Source organism: Hermetia illucens, chromosome 1 (assembly GCF_905115235.1).
Source record: "Hermetia illucens chromosome 1, iHerIll2.2.curated.20191125, whole genome shotgun sequence".
Taxonomy (NCBI): Eukaryota; Metazoa; Arthropoda; class Insecta; order Diptera; family Stratiomyidae; genus Hermetia; species Hermetia illucens.
The window spans coordinates 61,770,738-61,790,654 of NC_051849.1; the positions used below are offsets into that span (position 1 = coordinate 61,770,738).

Here is a 19,917-nt window from a genome sequence, read left to right on the forward strand (position 1 = left end):
GTAAAAAAACACCAAAAAAAAAAGTTTAACAAAGCACCAAAAATCTAGTTTTTAATATTTTTTAATAATGCTAGTTTGCGGACTGTAGTTAAGTCTTGACGTTAAAATGCCGTTTACTTTTTTCTTTAAGGTGATCACAGCACCCTCTAGCGTGGCAGAAGAAAAACACCTCTTTTCGGAGATTGGTGTATAAATTGCTCTGTATTTCAATAACGAACTATGCCATCGGGCTGAAAAAATTACTATGCACGGTCAAGGTATTAATAAATCTATGGTGAAAAATTCGTATTTGTATCTTTCTCCAGTTCTTCACAAAAATTTCCAAAAGAAGCCAAAAAACCTCCTTCACACGGGATGACCCCCTTAAGTTCATCTTAACACCACGAAATTGCAGTAATGTAGGCTACAATATAGAGCATGATCCTATCAAGTTTGGTGGAAATCGCACTATTACTAACAAAGTCATAATACGTCAAAGTTGTAGTTTTTTTGCAAATTCAGGACTATGAATGTCAATATCGCCCGAAAGTGGATACTCTCACATAATATATGCATATATTACGTGCTACGTACTCATGGGGCAAATGCATACTGAAATATCTTTATATAAGAAATACACAAAACCTCGTCCAGCTTCCGGTTTCCCGACTTTTTGGTTTTTGGAGGCTGCAATTAACTGTATTTGGCCTGACAAAGTCGATGGGAACATCTTTTTGTTTCTTATGCTAGACAGAGCAGGAGAGGTTTGGAAAAAAAATTTTTGGCTTGGTTAAGGCAGTTAAGGTGTTGGATTGAAGTGGGTCTATAGATTGGATCATAACGCTTTTGTAATATCGATCGCGAATATGGAGGGTGCAGCGATGTGATTGAAGGGAAGTGGTTCGCAAGGATGTTCACCTTTTTAGGAGTGGATAAGTTTTGTGGAAGAATAGTTGTTTTACTGGGTGGTTTCGCCCAGACAAGGAAAGTATTTTGAGTTCCCTGAACATTTCCGGGTTCAGTTCTATGTTTGTGGAGGTTAAAACTCTTTTGCGGACCTGTCAAGAGAATGGATTTCGAAAAGCAAGGGATTGCCTAGAGTATTTTTTTCTAAACAATGTCCGCCTTATGGTACATTCGTATTTGATATTCTCAAGGATATTATAAGCGAGAAACATTATGTTGCGGCAGTTAATCGCTTCAATATATTGACAAACTGTTCTATCTATTGTATCGTTGGAAACTATTTCAATGGAAATGGGAGACTTTAAAGTTCGCATTTCAGGATTCGGTTAAGAAGTTTTCAGCTCGCCTTTTGGAAGTCAGGAACTAAAGTTGGAGAAGGATGTACGACTCTGTCGGGGAGTTTGATATTTAGGACCACGACATTGTGGGCGTTGATACCAGGGGCTGCTCTAGGAAAGGTTTTGTGGTTGGGTTTGAGGGTTAGATTGCTGCTGATTAGAAAGTGGTCAAGTAGGAACGGTAGTATTTGTTAAGGGTGAGAAGGGCAGGGCTGAAGTGGGATAGGTCGATGTTGGGATGAGAGCTGGTAAGAAAATAATTTTCAGTTCAACCGTGCATCGAGCCAGGACGGATGTCTGGAATTAAGGTCTCCATCTATTATTACGGACCAGGACTTGCTAGCTCTCGGGTTTGCGACGCGATAGTAGGATATGACGGGTATCATGATTGTCGAAGGGTTATTAGGGAGAGAAGACGGCAGCAATGAAGACCATCGAAGATTGGGTTTCGAAGGAGATAAGGGTAACTTTGGTAGAATGGAAGCTATTTGATCGTGGGACTAGTTGATTAGAAAGGAATTAAGCAGAAATGAGGATGACCGTACCACCACAGGTACCTCGCTCTTGGGGATTAGATTGTGGGCCGTGAGTTTGAGGTTGAAATTTGGAAAATTGATATATGCTGATAGTGCCGCTAAGTTTCATGCGAGAAGTTTATTCTCGCCAAGAGATAGCTTTAGCTCGGTCGATGATAGAGTTGATGTTCAACTCAATGAACCCAACGTCCATTGTTGGACAGCAGAATACAAACCATTGCGCTGAATACCTGCAGGAATTCCTGCGATTTCCTGGCGAGCTCAAGGAAATCAGGATTGGAGATGTTCGAAGGATTTACCTGTTGGGATAGGGTATGGTTGCGGCAACTGGGTTATGGCAGAAAGGTGGTATTTGTTCCTGAGCATTCCTCTTCGCAGCAACTTGGAAGAAATTCGGGCAATTGTGATACATAGTTTGCGGGGTAGTCACTGCCCTGCAGTTCACGCGCTTTGACGCTTGCTAGTTTTCGAGCATTATCCCGTACCATGACCCTGGTCGCATTTCACGCAGCGTTAGGAAAGGTGATAGTTTGTTGCTGCATGACCCGGTCGTTGGCAGTTTCTGCATTGTAATTTTAATCAGGTAGTTGTTGGGGAGGGCACGAGAGATGTTGTCCTTAATAATTTTGAAGCCATTGAGGGCCCACTACCAACAAACAAGTGGAGGAGTCTTTCGATTTACTTTCTGATTACTAGTTCCAGGTTCTCTGATGATTTAAACGGTCGAATAACTCGAAATGAGCTAGCTTGCCTTTGCCATGGAGGATAAGAATCGAAAAAATCAAAAATTGGACTGACGGTTTCGTCCAGGGCAGAGGCAACTCATCAGACGCTGCCTCACCTCTGCCCTGGGAGCAGCGTGACCGAAAGTGCCAACAGGTGGAAAGACGCTCTCTTTTATCATCGCAAAAACACGACAAGGTTGCGAGTTATATTTGACTTAAAACGCCAGTCGTTGTAGTCTAAGCTAGACTAAAGCTAGGTTGTTGTTTAGGATCTGCGGGATCCTAAGTCCCCATCCACTTGATGGTGGACAGGACTAAATGAGGAGCAACTTACTAGCTCGTTTTTTAGTCCATGGATCCCTAGTTTGGAGCGTAGCACCCCAAGCATTAAGAATCGAAAAAATCAAAAATTTGACTGACAGTTTCGTCCAGGGCAGAGGCAACTCATCAGACACTGCCTCACCTCTGCCCTGGGAGCAGCGTGACCGAAAGTGCCAACAGGTGGAAAGATGCTCCCTTTTATCATCGCAAAAACACGACAGGATTCAACATTTTCGATTACTGTAATTTTTGTGGACGAGTCAAAGGTTAATATTTTCGCCTCCATCATATGTCTGGCGGATGGCAAATACCGAAGTGAACAAAGAGAACTTCAAAAGATTGTGAAGCATGGGGTGGCCATATGATGGTTTTGGCATGCATGTCCGCAACCGGAGTTGGTAGCTTAGTTTTTATTGAGGGGACAATCAATAAAATGCAATAGATATTAAATAAAATTTACTGAAAAGTGACGAGAAACTGAACGTACGTGATACGGGGGTACGATAATGATCCGAAGTACAAGTCTGGAGCTGTGCAAACTTGAGCCGCGCGTAATGTCACCATCGGCGCAGTCTGCTGATATAAACTTCGACGAGAATTTATGGAAAATTTCGGACAGCAAATAAGGAAGTATAAGATTTCGAATTAAGAAGACCTCAGTAAGGCGTTGCTGGCAGAATGGCAAATAATTATTCCAGACTTTACACAAAGCCTAGTTAATTCAATATCAAATACGCTACAGGTTGTCAATATCAAACTAAATATTAATTATTAGCATACATATTTTATTTAACAATAATTTGAAACTGTGCCAAATAAGCTGTGACTTCAAATATTGTATTTTTATGGGGTTTCACGTTTTCCTAATTAAATAATAACCTTTCTGTCGGCTCGTCGTGATCGGTTGCGCCATTTTACTCTGTCAAAGGCCTGATCTGGATGTAGTCGGTCGCCATCGATTTTGATGTTTAAACCAATCTTGGCAAGTGAATTCTCGTTAGCGCGAATTATATGACCATACCATCGAAGACGTCTCTCTCGCAATTTTTCCACAATCAATGCTACCCCATATCGATTGTGGATATCGATTGTGGATTGCCTGTTGCATGGGCATCGGTCGACGAAACTTCAGTTTTATTCAGATTTAATCTGAGACCGCGGGAAAGAACAGAGCTTCGCGTTCTACTTATAGTTTTTAAAACACGCTTTTCTATTATACCAGCTAAAACTGTGCAATTTTGAAAAACTTAATTAAGATCCAAATCAAGTAATGCAATGAATAGTAAACTTATGTCATCTTCGCCTTCAACAATAATGTTAATATTTTTCAACCCCTTTAAACAATATTTATTTTTTTAAGTCGATGGAATTGAATATCAAAAAGTACTTCTGTACTGGTTGCTTGTACTGAGTCACAAAATACTTTCACTGTCTTGATTCTATTGTTAGAGAAACAATAAAATAAACAGGATTCAGAAACAATCCAAATTATATACCCTTCTGCTATAAAATGGAATAATGGGATGTCAATGATCATTCAATTTATGTCTAATAAATTCCAACTAAATCCTTGTTTTAAACTCTGTTCTTTATACTTTTCCTTACCATTCACTCGTCAGCAACTGCAAATGAGGAAATAGTATTCTAAAACCCTTTCCTCGTAGTGTGATGCTATTATGTCCACTCTTGTAACCATTTGCAGGCAGATCCAATGAATGTGTTGACTTGACTCTCCGTGGTGAATGCTTTTTCCTCTGCAGTCCACGTCGTGAATGGACATACATAGTAACAAAGGGTCAGTATGGATAAGCCAATTTAACGAGGACTTTATAAGTTGCATTGAACGAAATAAGATTTGTCATTTGTCCTTTGTTGATTCGTAGCGTGTCGGGTGGAGAATGACTACATTTTACTATGTGTCTTCTAAATTAGGTGGACTTTCCGTTCAGAGACATGTAAAATACTTCCAATCTGTGAATTACTGTCAAGATGGATGTGTCTACATTTGTGAAAGCAATTAGGGTTTCTGGAACTGTTTGAAAAGATTGTCATGATGAAGTTACTGCTGCACTGAATACTAGAAAGTCTGCGTTCTGGCTTGGGTATGTGGGCAGACCAAAAGTACATTTATTTATGTACAACCCCATATAAACTTGAGAAATTCGTTTCATTCTATTTTTTTTTGAATGGGGTAACAACTGCCGAATAACTAACAATACGAAACAATGATTTTGACTATCTTCAGATATTCCTCTTTTCTCCTCTCTCAACCCTTACCCGCGTTCAAGAAGAAATGGATTAAATCGGGTTCCTTATTAAGTTAGATCTAGACCGGGCAACGGTTATTGCCCCCGTTGTTGAAAGTATGTTAGGAAAGTAAAACTAATTATAACATGAGCAGGATATTCCCCTTCTATTGTCTATTTCTTCTGAACTCAAAACACACCAACGTATCACTCACAGATTTGATAAATAGAATAGTTAAGAAATTGGGGAATTTTAATGCCTTTTATTTTGAGTGAGATATAAAATAAGCATATAAAGTATCACGAGGGAAATATTAGCGGCAAAATGGAGCGAAAGACTGTGATTTCCTCCTACACCTCCAAACATTTTAAAAGTTTTGGGAAACGGCATATTTGCTGGAATATAACTGTAATTTATTTAAAAAAAACTACTCTAATATAAGAAACTAGAGTGGACTACCATAGATGAAGTACTTTACGAAATGACTGAATTGAGTCAAAGAGTCTTGAAAGATAGTACACAATTGAATTTTGACCTAAGTAAAAGCAGCATTGCCATGTACTCAATTTGCCTCAGATAAGGAAACACAAAACCTTTCAGCTTCCGAGATCTGGACTCATTTTAACATTGGAACACTTACATATGTAAGTCAGTTTTGTTGTGTGTTTCTTGATTCTAAAATGATATTAAATAGTTTTGTGATCTTGTTATTGACGCTATTATGACAGATGCTAATGACAGTGACAGTTACCTGCTCAAAACCGAGCGATTAGTAGCAGTAAATTAGTAATAAGCCCATGAAGAACTTCAGTATCACAACAATGCTAAAAAACCTGCATAGTCTGACCCTGATCAATGTGCGAGACCAGGTAAATGGGGCAAGATCACTTTCCGCACCAATGAGAGAAAAGGGGCTGCTCCAGCATATATAATTTTTAACCTAGTTCTAGAAGGAATAATCCTTGACGATGAAAGGATTTCTTTAAGCCCAACTGCTGACCTATACTGGCAATATCGAGACAATGGCAAAAAGGCGGGAAACTAAAACTTTGAAAACGTTCAAAATTTCTTTTATCTGTGGTTTTCGAACCACAACCGATAATAATTACGATGTTCGAACCCACCCATGGTGGTTAAAAGTCAACATAGCCTGTTCCGCTTGAAACGTCTCTTCATAAAGTTCTTACTGCACAAGACACGAATCCCGTCCCCATTTTACCCGGGAGACTTCCGATGTTCGCAGGAAAAATTGCTAGTCGTTAGTGTTCGACAATATCTTCGAAAGAATATTTGGCCCCTAAAAGAAGATAGTCGCTTTCGTATCCTACACTATAGGAATGATATATTCCACAATTGTTTGATTTTGGGTAGAATCCAGTTCAATAGGCTCCTGCGGATGAATCATCTAATCCATATGGATGAAGATGACCCAGATAACTTTCTTTTCCTTCGCAACTTTCAGTCCATCTTATGTCCTCAAGCATGTGAAGAATCCAATTGACCAACAGCGTATCGATTTCATGCTGTATTGCCACGTCACAAGTCGCCGTGAATGAGGCATAATTAAAGACACCTTCGATGTCCGTAAATACGTCTAAGGAGTAGATGCAACGCCTTTTTAATTTTTGCCGTGAGCTCATAGTGTGTTGTCACTGTGGATTTAGCTTTCTGGTAGGTACTTTGCCTACAGCGAAGTGGACACCTAGAAATAATGATACATGCGTTCCCTAATGAACTTATGAACCGATCTTCCAGTCGTTTTAGTAGAAAGGTCGTTAGACTGATTGGTCGGAAGCCTATTGTGTCCTTGTAGGTAGATTTCCCTGGTTCGGGAATAAATAGTACCTTCACATCGCGCCGGTTGGTTGGAATATAAGATATGTACGATATATATTTCGAATATGTAGACCCAGGATATTAAATACCATCCGGACCGGCTATCTGTGGAATCTATGGAAAGAGATAAATGCCCATTTTACTCGCTCCAGTGATACTACTCTGGATGCCAGATTCCAGTCTCTCGGTTGAGGGCTGCATGAACCTGTCCCCCTAGAGGCGAGATTTTGGATGTTGCCTGCGAAGTATACCTTAGCTATTACCCTCGTGCCTTCACTTTCGGTATATTAGATAATTCTGATGAATGTTATTCTGTTTGAGCACAGAATTTCGTTATCTCCCTGACGACTTTTTATGGTTAGTTCACATTGGTTGTTAATTAAACACCGCGCGGGAGGGGGGGCGGGGGGGCTATCGCTTCCATTAGCATATAATAAGTCAGCATGCTGGAGGTTTAAGCCAACGATATCTCCTCCAAAAACCCATGGTTATTGTATGAGGTATATGATGCTGTTGATCAGACGATTGATAAGTGCAGTGGCCGCTTTACAATGCTGCAAATTTGTGCGAGAAATATGGCACTCCATCTTCGCCTCAGACGAAGATTCGTAGGCTGCATGTCACCTTCAATGGTCTTAAAAGCCGATATTTGTAACGAGTTAGTCGCGCATTTTTCAACACATCGTTGAAGAAAGGGCGCTATTGCCTGAGCTTTTCACTTGTGCTTTAACATTTTTCGGTATAAATCTAGAGATTCAAAGCAAACTTTAATGACTTACAGCTAAGAGGAGTTTCCTCCTAAGCGGTTTTCCCAGATGCAGTTTGCCCGAAAACAAGACTTTAGTCTTGGCAAGTGACGGCGAGTAAAGTCCGGGGTCAGGAGTGCTGAGAGAAGGATTCTGCTTCATCTCTGGTTTCCACATAAATAACGGATCGATGAACTCAGGCCTGCCCCTTCACACACAGTTGGATCGTCACGCCTTAGTTATACTGGGGAAAGTATGTTGATCTCGGCAGAGCTCCTTTTTGCCGAGAAACGGCTAGTTGAAACTGGGTAGAAACAATTCCTGTGACTATTCACTCCTCAGTAAGGTAATCACACCTTAACTTCCGGTTTCGATTACCGCTTAACTTCACTCCTGGTTCCTGAGCCTCCCTCCCTCCTCCCTCAACACGATAAGGTAGGTAATCGGCGAGGGAGGGCGTGTAACTCTTCTAACCTTTCTTATTCTCTTTCGCGTCTGGAAGCAGCCTGTGAGGCGTTGGCTATACCTCTTCACAGGCCTTTCTTAGTCAGGTAACGATGATCTCCCAACCAATTTCCGTCGAAAAGCACTCAATACATTTCTCACGTCTAATATCGTTTTTAATAAGAACCTTGGAGATTGGCATTTTCCTAGAATTTACAAAGAGGCTCTTATTTTCCTTAAACACAAACATACTTTCACTGAGAATCACCGCCGTATTTCTTTCCTGTTCCAAATTCTTGAGAGATACATCAACGATCGGTTGTAGGCTCACTTTGGACACTACTACTACTACTCAGTTATTTGACTTCACTAATTTCGTAGTCAAACGTTCAAATCCTTGGCACGAAGTGCACATTATCGGTACGGATTTTTCAAGGCGCTTGACTCTGAAATCACACATTACTGCTGTTCAAAATCACTCATTCATCTGACTTAACATTCCACTATCATGTGCTGCCCATTCCCCGAAGGTGATGGTGATTGCACGTCTCGCTCTTTTTTCTCCTTCCTCTGTTAAAATGCAAGGATTACATCTGACTCTACTACTATTTGTATACTTCAGCAACGACCTTTACTACTCCTCACTAGCCATTGCATGCTTTACGCCGATATCTTTAAATTATAAGAGCTTAGTCGATTGCGCGATGGTTAAAAACCATCTGACTTAACCAACTAAGAGGGGTGAGCTATTCCGTAAAAGTCACCCGCAAATAATGCAGCTCCACTGAAGTGTTTAGTTGATACGCGCTTGAACGTTCTGCTAGTCACGCTCGGGAATTCATCTCATGTCATTAGCAAAATATCGGCACAACCTTGCGTGTGGAATCGAAAAACTCGAGATCCAAGAGCTGTGATCGAGACAGAAGATCGGTGTTTCCTGCCTCAGACTTTTCGGTGCTGCATTTAAGGTTCCCTCCTTTTCCTGTTGTCATTTCAGTGTAAGCTCTGAGTTAGTTAAAGAGAAGTGGGAAGAGGGATACTCAAATTAAATAATTAGCTACAACGGTTTATTAAATAATCACAACAACCCGTCCCACGTAACGCTATTCACAATTTTAAGCATGATTCGATTAGGAAAGTGTAGAGTACAGGAATCAAAACAGAAGTACAGGATCTTCGAACCCTTTCGAATACCAAATGTTGCATTTATGTAAATCACAAAAATTCACTCGTTTTAATAATAATAATAATCATTGGCGCAACAATCCATATTGGATCAGGGCCTTGAAGTGTGTTAGAGCACTTCATTCAAGACCGTAACGGTACACTACAGTATATTGTAGGAGACAATGTGGTCAGCATTGCGCTCGCCCGATTTGACTCAGGTACTCATTCACAGATGAGTCGACTGGTATCCGACGTCAAATCACTGCTATCAGTGAGATTTGAACCGCGACCGTCCGTACGACAGCCTTGTGCTCTAACCACTCGGGCTATCCGGACGACGTTTTAAATTCAGTCGAAATCTAAAAACCGTACCGATTTGATGGTGATCCAAAAAACACTAGGGAATAATTTAGGCCATTGGAAAGTTCAACCACTTAAAAGTCGATTAACTCTTACAAATTTTCACTACAAATCCTTCCATCCGACACCCTTCAGGTGCTCCAACTTTCCAATTTAACTCCCAAGGACCAAAATGTTCAATGTTTCCACGACAACAGAGAGCTTTGAACAGTTTTTGTAAGTTGAAATAGGCCTTTGGCTGCCAACAACCGTGCGCTGATTTCATCGTCATAGCGGTTATCGGTTGTGAGTTTCGATCCTACATAGGAGAAATTTTCAACGGTCTCAAAATTGTACTCTCCATCTTAATTATTTTCCTTTGACCGGTGCGATTCGATGTTGTTCGTTCTTTGGTTTTTGACGCTGACGTTGCCACCATGTACTTAATCTTGCCTTCACTAATGTGCAGCCCAAAATCTTGCTCCGCCTGTTGGATGAAGGTGGACTGTACATCTCGGGTTGTTCTTCCTATAATGCCAATATCGTCAGCACTGGTCAGTAGTTGGGTGGACTTGAAGAGGATTGTGCCACTAGCATTGACATCTGCATCTCCACAGCCACGTTGAAGAGGACGCATGATAGGGCATCCCTTTTTCTTAAACCGTTGTTGATCTTGAATGGTCTCGAGAGTGATCCTGCTACTTTTATTTCGCTTCGCATGTTGGTCAGAGTCAGCCTAGTCAGTCTTATCAATTTCGTTGGGATACCGAATTCTCTAAGGCTCTCTCTAAAAAAATGTGGCTGATCTCATCAGCCTGGCCGAAAGCAGCTACAGATTGTGTTTGGTCTATTTATGTTAAATTCAAAACCCAACAAGATATGAAGTATATTATCGAAACCAGGCAAAAGTTTTTTAAAAGTATTTGCTCCTTACGCAAAAAAGGGGGTCAGGGGACTACACCGAAGGAGTAAATTGCTCTTCAAATTATCCTTCTATCCCAAAATAAGAGTATGTTTCTATGTAAAACGTAGCATGGCAACGTAACTTTCGACAATCAGTTTTGCTACGAAAGTCATGTCTTTGATGTCACCAATCTTACTTCCAAAACGTTGGATTTCTTATTGTGTTTCTTTTATGATTTTGATTTCACCCAACCCTTTTTAATATTCTCCAACTCCCTATTGTTGTATGTCACTGAGCAGACTGATATTTATTATTACAGCAAACTCTCATGTGCTGCGTTGCTAATATTCGAGTACAATTATTGACTTCAACTAAATTAGGGAGAGAATGGAGGTCAATGCAAACCAAGTGGACTAACAAGTTAATATCACACAGATTCGGGACCAATTTTAGTAGTTTAATTCTTTTAGTTCAAGAAGCCGATCATTCCGAACTGCAAGCCTAATGTCGAAAAATTAGAAACACTAGGAAGATAACCTTTATTGCTATCACTAAAATATCATATAGTTGTGTTCACCAATTCAAGACAATTTTAATCGTAAAGGAAAAATAAGTATAATAGTATGTCGGTTAGTCCTACATTTGATCATATTGCAAACATCTAGGATATAACGTTTTCTAATAATTTTATTTTCCTCCGTTTTAACTAGAAAATGATTACATTGCATTTTCCAGGTAAAGAAATGGTGGACTACATCGCTGACTACCTTGAGAACATACGTGATCGTCGTGTTTTCCCAAACGTCAAACCTGGATATATGAGAAACCTCATTCCCGATTCAGCCCCCGTGGATGGTGAAGATTGGGATAAAATTTTCGTAGATATTGAACGAGTTATCATGCCCGGAGTGACACATTGGCAAAGTCCACATATGCATGCGTATTTTCCGGCTCTGAATTCGTTTCCTTCACTATTAGGGGATATGTTAGCAGATGCCATAAACTGCCTTGGATTTACTTGGGCTAGTTCACCTGCATGCACCGAACTGGAAACTATTGTCATGAATTGGTTGGGAAAAATGATTGGTCTTCCAGACGAGTTCCTGCACACGAGCGGCACCAGTAAAGGTGGAGGTGTGATTCAAACAACTGCAAGTGAGGCAACCTTGGTGGGACTTCTGGCCGGACGAACTGTTGCAATTAAACGATATCACGAAAAAACGCCAGGGTTACAGGATGCGGAAATCAATGCAAGATTGGTCGCCTATTGTTCTGATCAAGCCCATTCTAGTGTTGAGAAGGCAGCATTAATAGGTAATTATTCTATGCGCAAAGCAAACAGTTAGCGCCCCCTTCATATAATATAACTCATTTCGAAAGAAACGTGAAAACATCTTACAGGAAGCTAACATTTCAAATCGTGTTTCAGGACTTGTTCGAATGCGATACATCGAATCAGATGAAAATCTTAGTCAGCGTGGTGCCCAACTCACCGAGGCCATCGAAAATGACATCAGAGAAGGATTAATACCATTCTGGGTGAGTCTTAGTAAATTGTCCACGTCGCTCGACCCACATAACTACATACTCTCTATGGCTTCTTACTCTCCACTTCATTAAAATCGTTGCAAACCATACTCTAAAACGAAGGCGAAGGAGAAACGTGTAAGGAATAATTGTGTATGAGTGACGTAAAGGAGCTTTATGGCTGATAGTCCCTTGGAGACCAATTAATAAAAGAGAAGGCAGTCACCAAAGGCTATTAGTGCGAGCAAGCTGATTGTTTTCTGGTACCAATGAAAACTGACTGACACCTGTTGCCTTGTTATGTTGCTCCCTTGATGTTTACAGTATTTGTTATTTCGGATTGATGGTTAAATATAAATTCATACTTGCAAGTATTGGTGTGAATCTTGCAATTTGGAAACTGATTTCAAGCGCGTTTTTAGTTTTTTGGTGGATGAGGAATGTATTCTATCCAAATTACGCTTCTGGGAAAATTACAAAAAATTAACATGACGAATAAATTATGCTCATCATTGCTACATCTCATACTCAAGAGATTTTGTATCTTTTCATGAAAATTTAAAGAGCCAACTAGAGTGGAATGTGGGTTTTTTATTACGCGGCATTTGTTTTCTATATCATAGGAATATATGCTATTCTAGGAGGGTAGTCATCATTAGATATGCGGTACCAACGGCTATATCTTAATTCAAATATATGCAAAATACACCCTAAAAACCAACAACTACTAAGTAATTTACTCAGCTGATGAGTTACTTCGAAAACGAGCGAATGTTTAGAAATTCATTTCTTGTAGAGGAGTGACCGTATCCTGCAATTCATAAGACTGGGAAGTCATTCTTACTTTATCCGATGCGTTCTTTTATCTGACTTTGAATACAATTGTCCAATTGAAAATTTCATTCATTAATGAATGGTACTGATGGTACTGATTTCACGTCTTTGCTTAATAGTTACAATAGAAAATTATTGCATCTGATTTCACGTTGGGGGCTCGATATTCGGAGGCATTGTTTGGAAAACACACAATTGAAGAAATTAACATTATCTGAACTATCAACTCAACAAAAAAATAATTTTTTTAAAGGCTCCTATTTTTTCTAGACTGTATTCTAATTTCGAGTTTTTATCGTTTACTATGCGTTCATCTACCTTCACTACTAACCTAGTATTGCGATGGCCTCCTGAATAATATCTTTTACCTGCTGCGTAATCTTCTAGGAATTAGTGAAGTTCATACTTGGCTAGACCTATTGTGTTATCTACTCAGACTGTTCCCAATCGGATGATATAACGATAAACCCCGACTTTAGTTCCACCGTTATTGAATCTCCACCTATGTATGTTCGAATGACCTCGTATCCGAATCATGCTTATTGCTGCCCCAATATAGGGCTGATATAACAGCGTTACAAGAGATGCGATGGACAGGGACGGGTTTCCTGGAGAAGAGCCACTACACTATATATTATAGCGGTCATTCAGTAAACCATGTGCTCGGAGTAGGTTTCTTAGTCAGCCAAAAAATGAAACCTGCTGTTATTGGCTTCGAAAACATAAGCGAACGGCTATGCACTCTGCGCTTGCGAGGCAAGTTTAGAAATATAAGCCTCATAAACGTTCACGCCCTACAGAGGAGACTGCAGAGTCGGAGAAGGATACCTTCTACGAGGCAGTAGAACGAACCCTCGAAGCCTGTCCCAGATATGATATCAAAATCATACTTGGGGATTTTAACAGCCAAGTAGGGAAGGAGCCCGTATTCAGGCGATACGTTGGCTCCCATAGCTTACACGAAAAAACAAATGATAACAGACTGCGGACTATTCAATTAGCAGGGTCACACGAAATGGTTGTTGGAAGTAGAGAAAGTGATCCGTGATGCCGAGGTAAATGCAAGAGGTACGATCCTCTTCAAGTCCACCCAACTACTGGCCTATGCTGACGATATCGACATTATGGGAAGAACCACCCGAGACGTACAAACTGCCTTCATCCAGATTGAGCAGGCGGCGCGAGATCTTGGGCTGCACATCAATGAAGGCAAGACAAAATATATGGTGGCAACGTCAGCACCGAAGACGAATCAACCAGCAACACCAAACCGCACTGGTCAAATACGAAGAAGAATAAGGATAGGAGAATACAACTTTGAGACCGTTGACAATTTCTTCTATCTAGGGTCGCAAATCACAACCGATAGCAACTACGATGATGAAATCCGCTCACGGTTGCTGTCAGCCAACGGAGCTTATTTCAGCTTACAAAGACTGTTCCGCTCGAAACGTCTCACCATAGGGTCAAAGCTCTTACTGTACAAGACTATGATCTTGCCAGTCCTCATGTATTCCTCGGAAACTTGGGTTCTTAACAAGAAAAATTGCGAACTTTTAGGCGCGTTCGAGAGAAGAATCCTCGGAAGAATTGTTGGCCCCCTACATGAGGATGGACAATTCCGTAGACTACACAATGACGAAATCTATGAGTGATACCATGACCGTCAGGTTGTGGATAAAATCCGGCTCAATAGGTTACGGTGGGCGGGTCACTTAATCCGTATGGATGAGGATGATCCCACCCGGAAAGTCTATAAGGGCAATATCTATGGTAGAAAAAGAAGACGAGGCAGACCCTGCCTAAGATGGAGCGATGGCGTAGGTCAGGACGCCAGACAGCTTTTAGGGATATCGAATTGGTGGACCTCGGCGCAAAACCGGGATGTCTGGAGTTCCTTATTAAGGCAGGCCTAGACAGGATACCGGTTGTTGCGCTGTGGATGATGATATCTGCAAGACATATGGTCGACAATTTGAGCCATGATGAACCAGTTTTATTTTTGGATTTCACCACCAAGAATGCCAGTAAAGACTGTTAAGTCTCGAATGGTATCAAGTAGCTGCTTCTGGTTTTGCCTCTGCAAACTTATTCTGTGATTTAGTGCTTGTTTAATTTCATTGTCACTAAAGATGTTGAATTTGCAACAGCTAAGTTTCTCTACTTCGGAGTATAGAAGCTGTAAATTTCTAATTACTAGTCCCTTAAAGCTTGCGCTGCCTTTTCCAAATTACCATGAACGGATCGGCTCAATTTTGAACGAGCGCGCCCTGTAAAAAGTTATACAACAGGAAGCCAGTTGTTTTCGAGAGGCTAGGCATCTTGCGAATTCTGTAATATCATCTTGATTAATGTTGGTGCCCCTATGGAGAGTCTACCCATGATAAGCAGGATGCTTTTTTGATGAGGTGGAACGAGCTCTTGAAGTTTGTCCCATATATGCCATTTAAATTGCGCTCTGCAACAAGCAATACCTTGGCACCTATAACCTGCATGATATGACCAATGATAAAGAATTGCGAACAATCGAATTAACAGCGATGTGAGAAATAGCCACCTAGTTTGCGCGGAAGATATCAGTTTTTATTCCTGGTTATTGTCCATAAGATATTTCTGACTATTTCACACAACAGGATAGCCTCATTTATGCAGAACTTTATACGTCGCCAGCATCGATCAAATTTCGAAAACAACAACAGCGTGTAACTCGCGTTGTTGATCGAGTTCTCCCATTTGTTTCGAAATTTTCCAGGCGGCTATATGCCGACTTCCTTCTTTTGGAGTAGGTTCCACTATATGGCCTGCCCGCTAGAGCCGGAAAATTTTGATGTAGGTAAAGGCTTCCGGTTTGTCATATAAAAAATACAACAAAGGTTGTTCTTTGGCTTGAGACAGCGGCCGTAGTGCCCGATTAGCTAAGTCAAATTCTTGCAGGTCGTTAGTTTCGTCGTCGAGTGTGTATTATTATTTTCTAATATTAGTAAAACGTGATGCTATCTTGTTAACAAGCATGATTTAGACCTTGTTCTTGTCGATTTCATCATTGTCCTTTGAAATTGTCGTATCTAAATCTATGAAGGTGCCTACTTGTTTCAAATCGTAATCGTTTAGGAAGATGTTCTGTCAAATTGGCATCTATTTTGTCGTCTGAATGATGATCTATGCAGCACCAATTCGTCTTCACCAAGTATGATCCCGCCTGTTGATTTCGTCTGTTTGGCTGTTGTCCTTGGGATAGGTACTATGGCATCTTTCGGAATATATAATCTAGCACGATGTTAAATAATGTCAGGGTCAGCCTTGCTTTAATCCGAAGTCTGTGCCGAATCATCTTGTTAGTTGGTTTTGCATCTTTACTTGAGCGCTAGACTGATTCATTGTCATAAAGATAAGCCTAATCATTTTCGCTGGAACGTCAAATTAAGACAATATTTTGTATAGTAACGATTGATCGATATTGTCGTATGTCTGATTGAACTCAAAAAAAAAAAAAAATTGAAAGGATATCAATATTATATTCCAAGCACTTATCCAGTATTTATTTCACTGAGAATAATATTCGGCAGGAGGAAGACGGTCTTTGCTGCTTCGATGTGCGGAGATTGGGTTGTACCTTTGGAGAGCTCATCGAAATATTCAATCTATCGACTTTTTATTTTTCCTATGCCTCCATTAAATTTCCTCGCTGCGTCTCTGCAAAATATAGATATAGAATGCTGTTATCATTACTTCCATTAAGTGGTAAGCGGATCTTAAATTATGCCTCTTAAAATGATCATTCAATCTATAGGTTCCCTATATTTCCTGTTTTATATGCTTCCGTTCCCTCTCTCTGTAGATCTTGTCGGCAGTATACTGACACCTTTGTCAAATCATTTAGTCCTTTTCCGCTGAGGCTTATGACCAACTTTCTCCGCAGCCGCTTTTGTTGCGTTTAATTCACTAGACATTACTCCTATCAACTTCCTGGTGCCTGCCAGCGTATGCAGGATTTGTTCTCCTAACGCTGACATATTTCGATACCATTTCTCTGTTGCTTCGATATCTCAAAAAGAACTCAAGTCAAAGATGATGCACAGATACAGCTCGTTTTTCAATAAGAGTGTGATCAATCTGGTTAAACGTTATCCCATCTAGTAATGGAATCGCCATGTTTCAGCTGCGAGCGAATTCTATAAGCCAGCTTTCCCTCTCGGTAGTTATATCCTGAAACGTTCTACCCTGCGCTTAAGTCGGCAAACACTATCCTCAAATCGTTCACGGTAAATGAATCAAATACTGACCAAAGGCGACAATAAAATTCGTCTTTTACTGCGTCGTCCTTGCTTTCCTTGAAGTATCTATGTTGATTAGCCTGTCGTTGAAAATCTTAGTTTTCACTGGAAGTTCTTGGATTTCCTGGCCATAAGTCATGATAGCATAGCCACTATAACTATATCGAACATGTGGGACATTGACAGCACTCAGAGAGTGATGTGACGCGTTAATCAATTACAGATAGAGGCATAAATTTTCGAAGAAGTTAAATTCATTTCCAATCTGGGGTCAAAAATCACAGACGGCAACAATATGAAGAAAGAAAGTCGTGCACCACTGATGACAGTTAATAGAGCCTAATTAGTTCATCGAAATCTTTCCTCTTAACCTTCATCCGTCCCTCGTATCAATTTGATACGAATCGCTACTTTCACGTTCTGTATTTTGTAGTAATATTAATATTTTGACCTGCTTTTTTGGCCCAAGGAATATTTTTATGAAATTCATTAGATAATATATTTCCTTCTTTTCTATTTTTCACCCAATTGGCACAATAAAAAAAGTCACGTAAAAGCTAATGTTATGTGTTCGGAACAGAGGTACAGTACCGACATTTGTTTTCTTGTAGCTATCAAACGAACACAGTTCTGTCTGCTTGCCAAGCGTAAGCAGCGCCATAGCGGTTATGCACCTTTCTGTTGTCAAACGTACGCCATAAAGAACAGTTCTGCTTCAGCGTTTTGAAAATTTTTATTTTGTGTTCACTTTCGCGTTTTATTGTCGAAATGTCGAATTTATTTGATTTCGATCCTCGTGAAGACGACGAGGAAGAAAGTGATTTTGATCCATTTGAAACTAGTAGTGACGACGAAGAATATTTACCAGAACCGGGTGAAAATGATGAAAGTAGTGAATACGAGTCAGACGACGATGTTGTAGATAATGAACCACAGCAACATGAAACTACTTGTTCTGAACCGAAGGAGTTTGTGTTATCGAAAGATGCAAAATATTGTTATTATTTCGAGCCGCCGCCACAATTGCCGAATAGATCTAATGCTTCATTTGCTCTACATGAAACACCTGGTAAATTTTTCTTCATATTCTACTTCTTCTTGTTATGCTTGTGATATTTGCTTGAACAGGTCGAACTTTGTTTGCGTCGTCACGATGTACTGATATTTTGTCGTCTTTTCTATTATTCGTGGAACCAATCGAAAAGACAATAGTCGAAATGACAAATTTATATGGATCTCGAAAATACAAGGAACTTTGGTTACCAGTTGATATTGCTTCTTTGCGCGCCTATTATGGTTTGCTAATATTAGCTGGCGTGTACAGATCGCATGGGCAATGTATAAATGAATTGTGGGATGACCAAACAGGACCACCAATCTTCCGCGGAACAATGACTTTGAAAAAATTCAAACTAAAATGAATGCATTCGTTTCGATGACAAAGAACAAAGAAAGGGAATTCGATCAAGAGATAAATTGGCACCAATACGAAACGTTTACGACAAATGGGTGAATCGATTGAAAATCTGTTACACTGTTGGGAAAAACGTTACAGTAGATGAACAACTTGTACCATTTCGCGGTCGCTGCCCATTTACACAATATATACCATCAAAACCGCATAAATACGGTATCAAAATATGGTGTTTGTGCGATGCAAGTACATATTATGCTTGGAATCTTGAAGTATATACGGGTCGCGACCGAAATTGTAAGAAGTAAATCAAGGCCAAAGAGTTGTTCTGACTCTAAGCAATCAACTGAGTTGTTGTAACATCACAACAGATAATTTTTTTACTTCACGGCAGTTGGCCCTAGAATTGAAAAAGAAACAAAACAAGTTGATTGGAACGATCAGAAAAAATCGAAAAGAAATTCCACCATTGCTGCTACAAATGAAAAACAATTTGTGATCGATCATGATTTGCGCAGCACAATGGTCTCTTACGTACCAAAAAAGAATCGTTTTGTCACTCTATTTAGTACACTTCATGACCAGAAAAGTGTGGCTAACGACGAACAAAAAAAGCCGGAAATTATTCGATTCTATAATGCGACGAAAGGTGGTGTTGATTCTCTAGATAAACTCGTAGGCACTTATCACTGCAAACGCAAGGTGAATCGTTGGCCATTAGCCCTTTTCTGTAACATCGTTGATACTTCAGCATACAACAGTTTCGTAATATTTATTCATCTCAACGCAGATTGGAAATATGAGAAAAAAAAGTATCGCCGTCGCTTGTACTTAGTGGAGCTCGGAAAGCAATTAGTTACACCATATATTGCGAACAGAAAAACTCGTCCTCGAACACCAAATGCAAGTGCTGTTATAGATGAAATTCAGAATATTTCATCAAGATCATCATCACCAACGACATCAACATCAGCAGCGCCAACATCAACGACAAACGCATCGCGAAAATCGAATTTACCAAATTCTCAAAAACTCACGCATGCTCCGTCAGCAGGAAAACGAAGTCGTTGTGCACATTGCGAATATAAAAACAACAAAAATTTATACAGCAATCGCTGTGATAAGTGTATAACTTATGTTTGCAATGCACATCATTTCAAACTATGCACAAACTGCATTGATAAACTATAATTTAATTCATTTTTTCATTTTTTACATTTCGGGATTGAAAGTTTTTTGCGAAAATCGACTTTTTTTTTTAATAAATACTTATGAACTGAATTCAATTTTTTTTAAGTAAAATATTTTCGAAATATTTTA

The 19,917-nt window shown here is 40.0% G+C and overlaps 1 protein-coding gene across 2 annotated transcripts in view; it reads left to right on the forward strand.

Annotated features, from left to right (window-relative positions):
- Window positions 1–19,917, forward strand: part of LOC119646648 (histidine decarboxylase) — a 58,923-nt gene that overhangs the window by 27,079 nt on the left and 11,927 nt on the right. For both annotated transcript variants that reach the window (XM_038047164.1, XM_038047165.1), the window contains exons 2-3: window positions 11,284–11,862; window positions 11,978–12,087. In XM_038047164.1, the coding sequence (XP_037903092.1) occupies window positions 11,284–11,862; window positions 11,978–12,087 (689 nt within the window). The remainder of the gene's footprint in view (window positions 1–11,283; window positions 11,863–11,977; window positions 12,088–19,917) is intronic.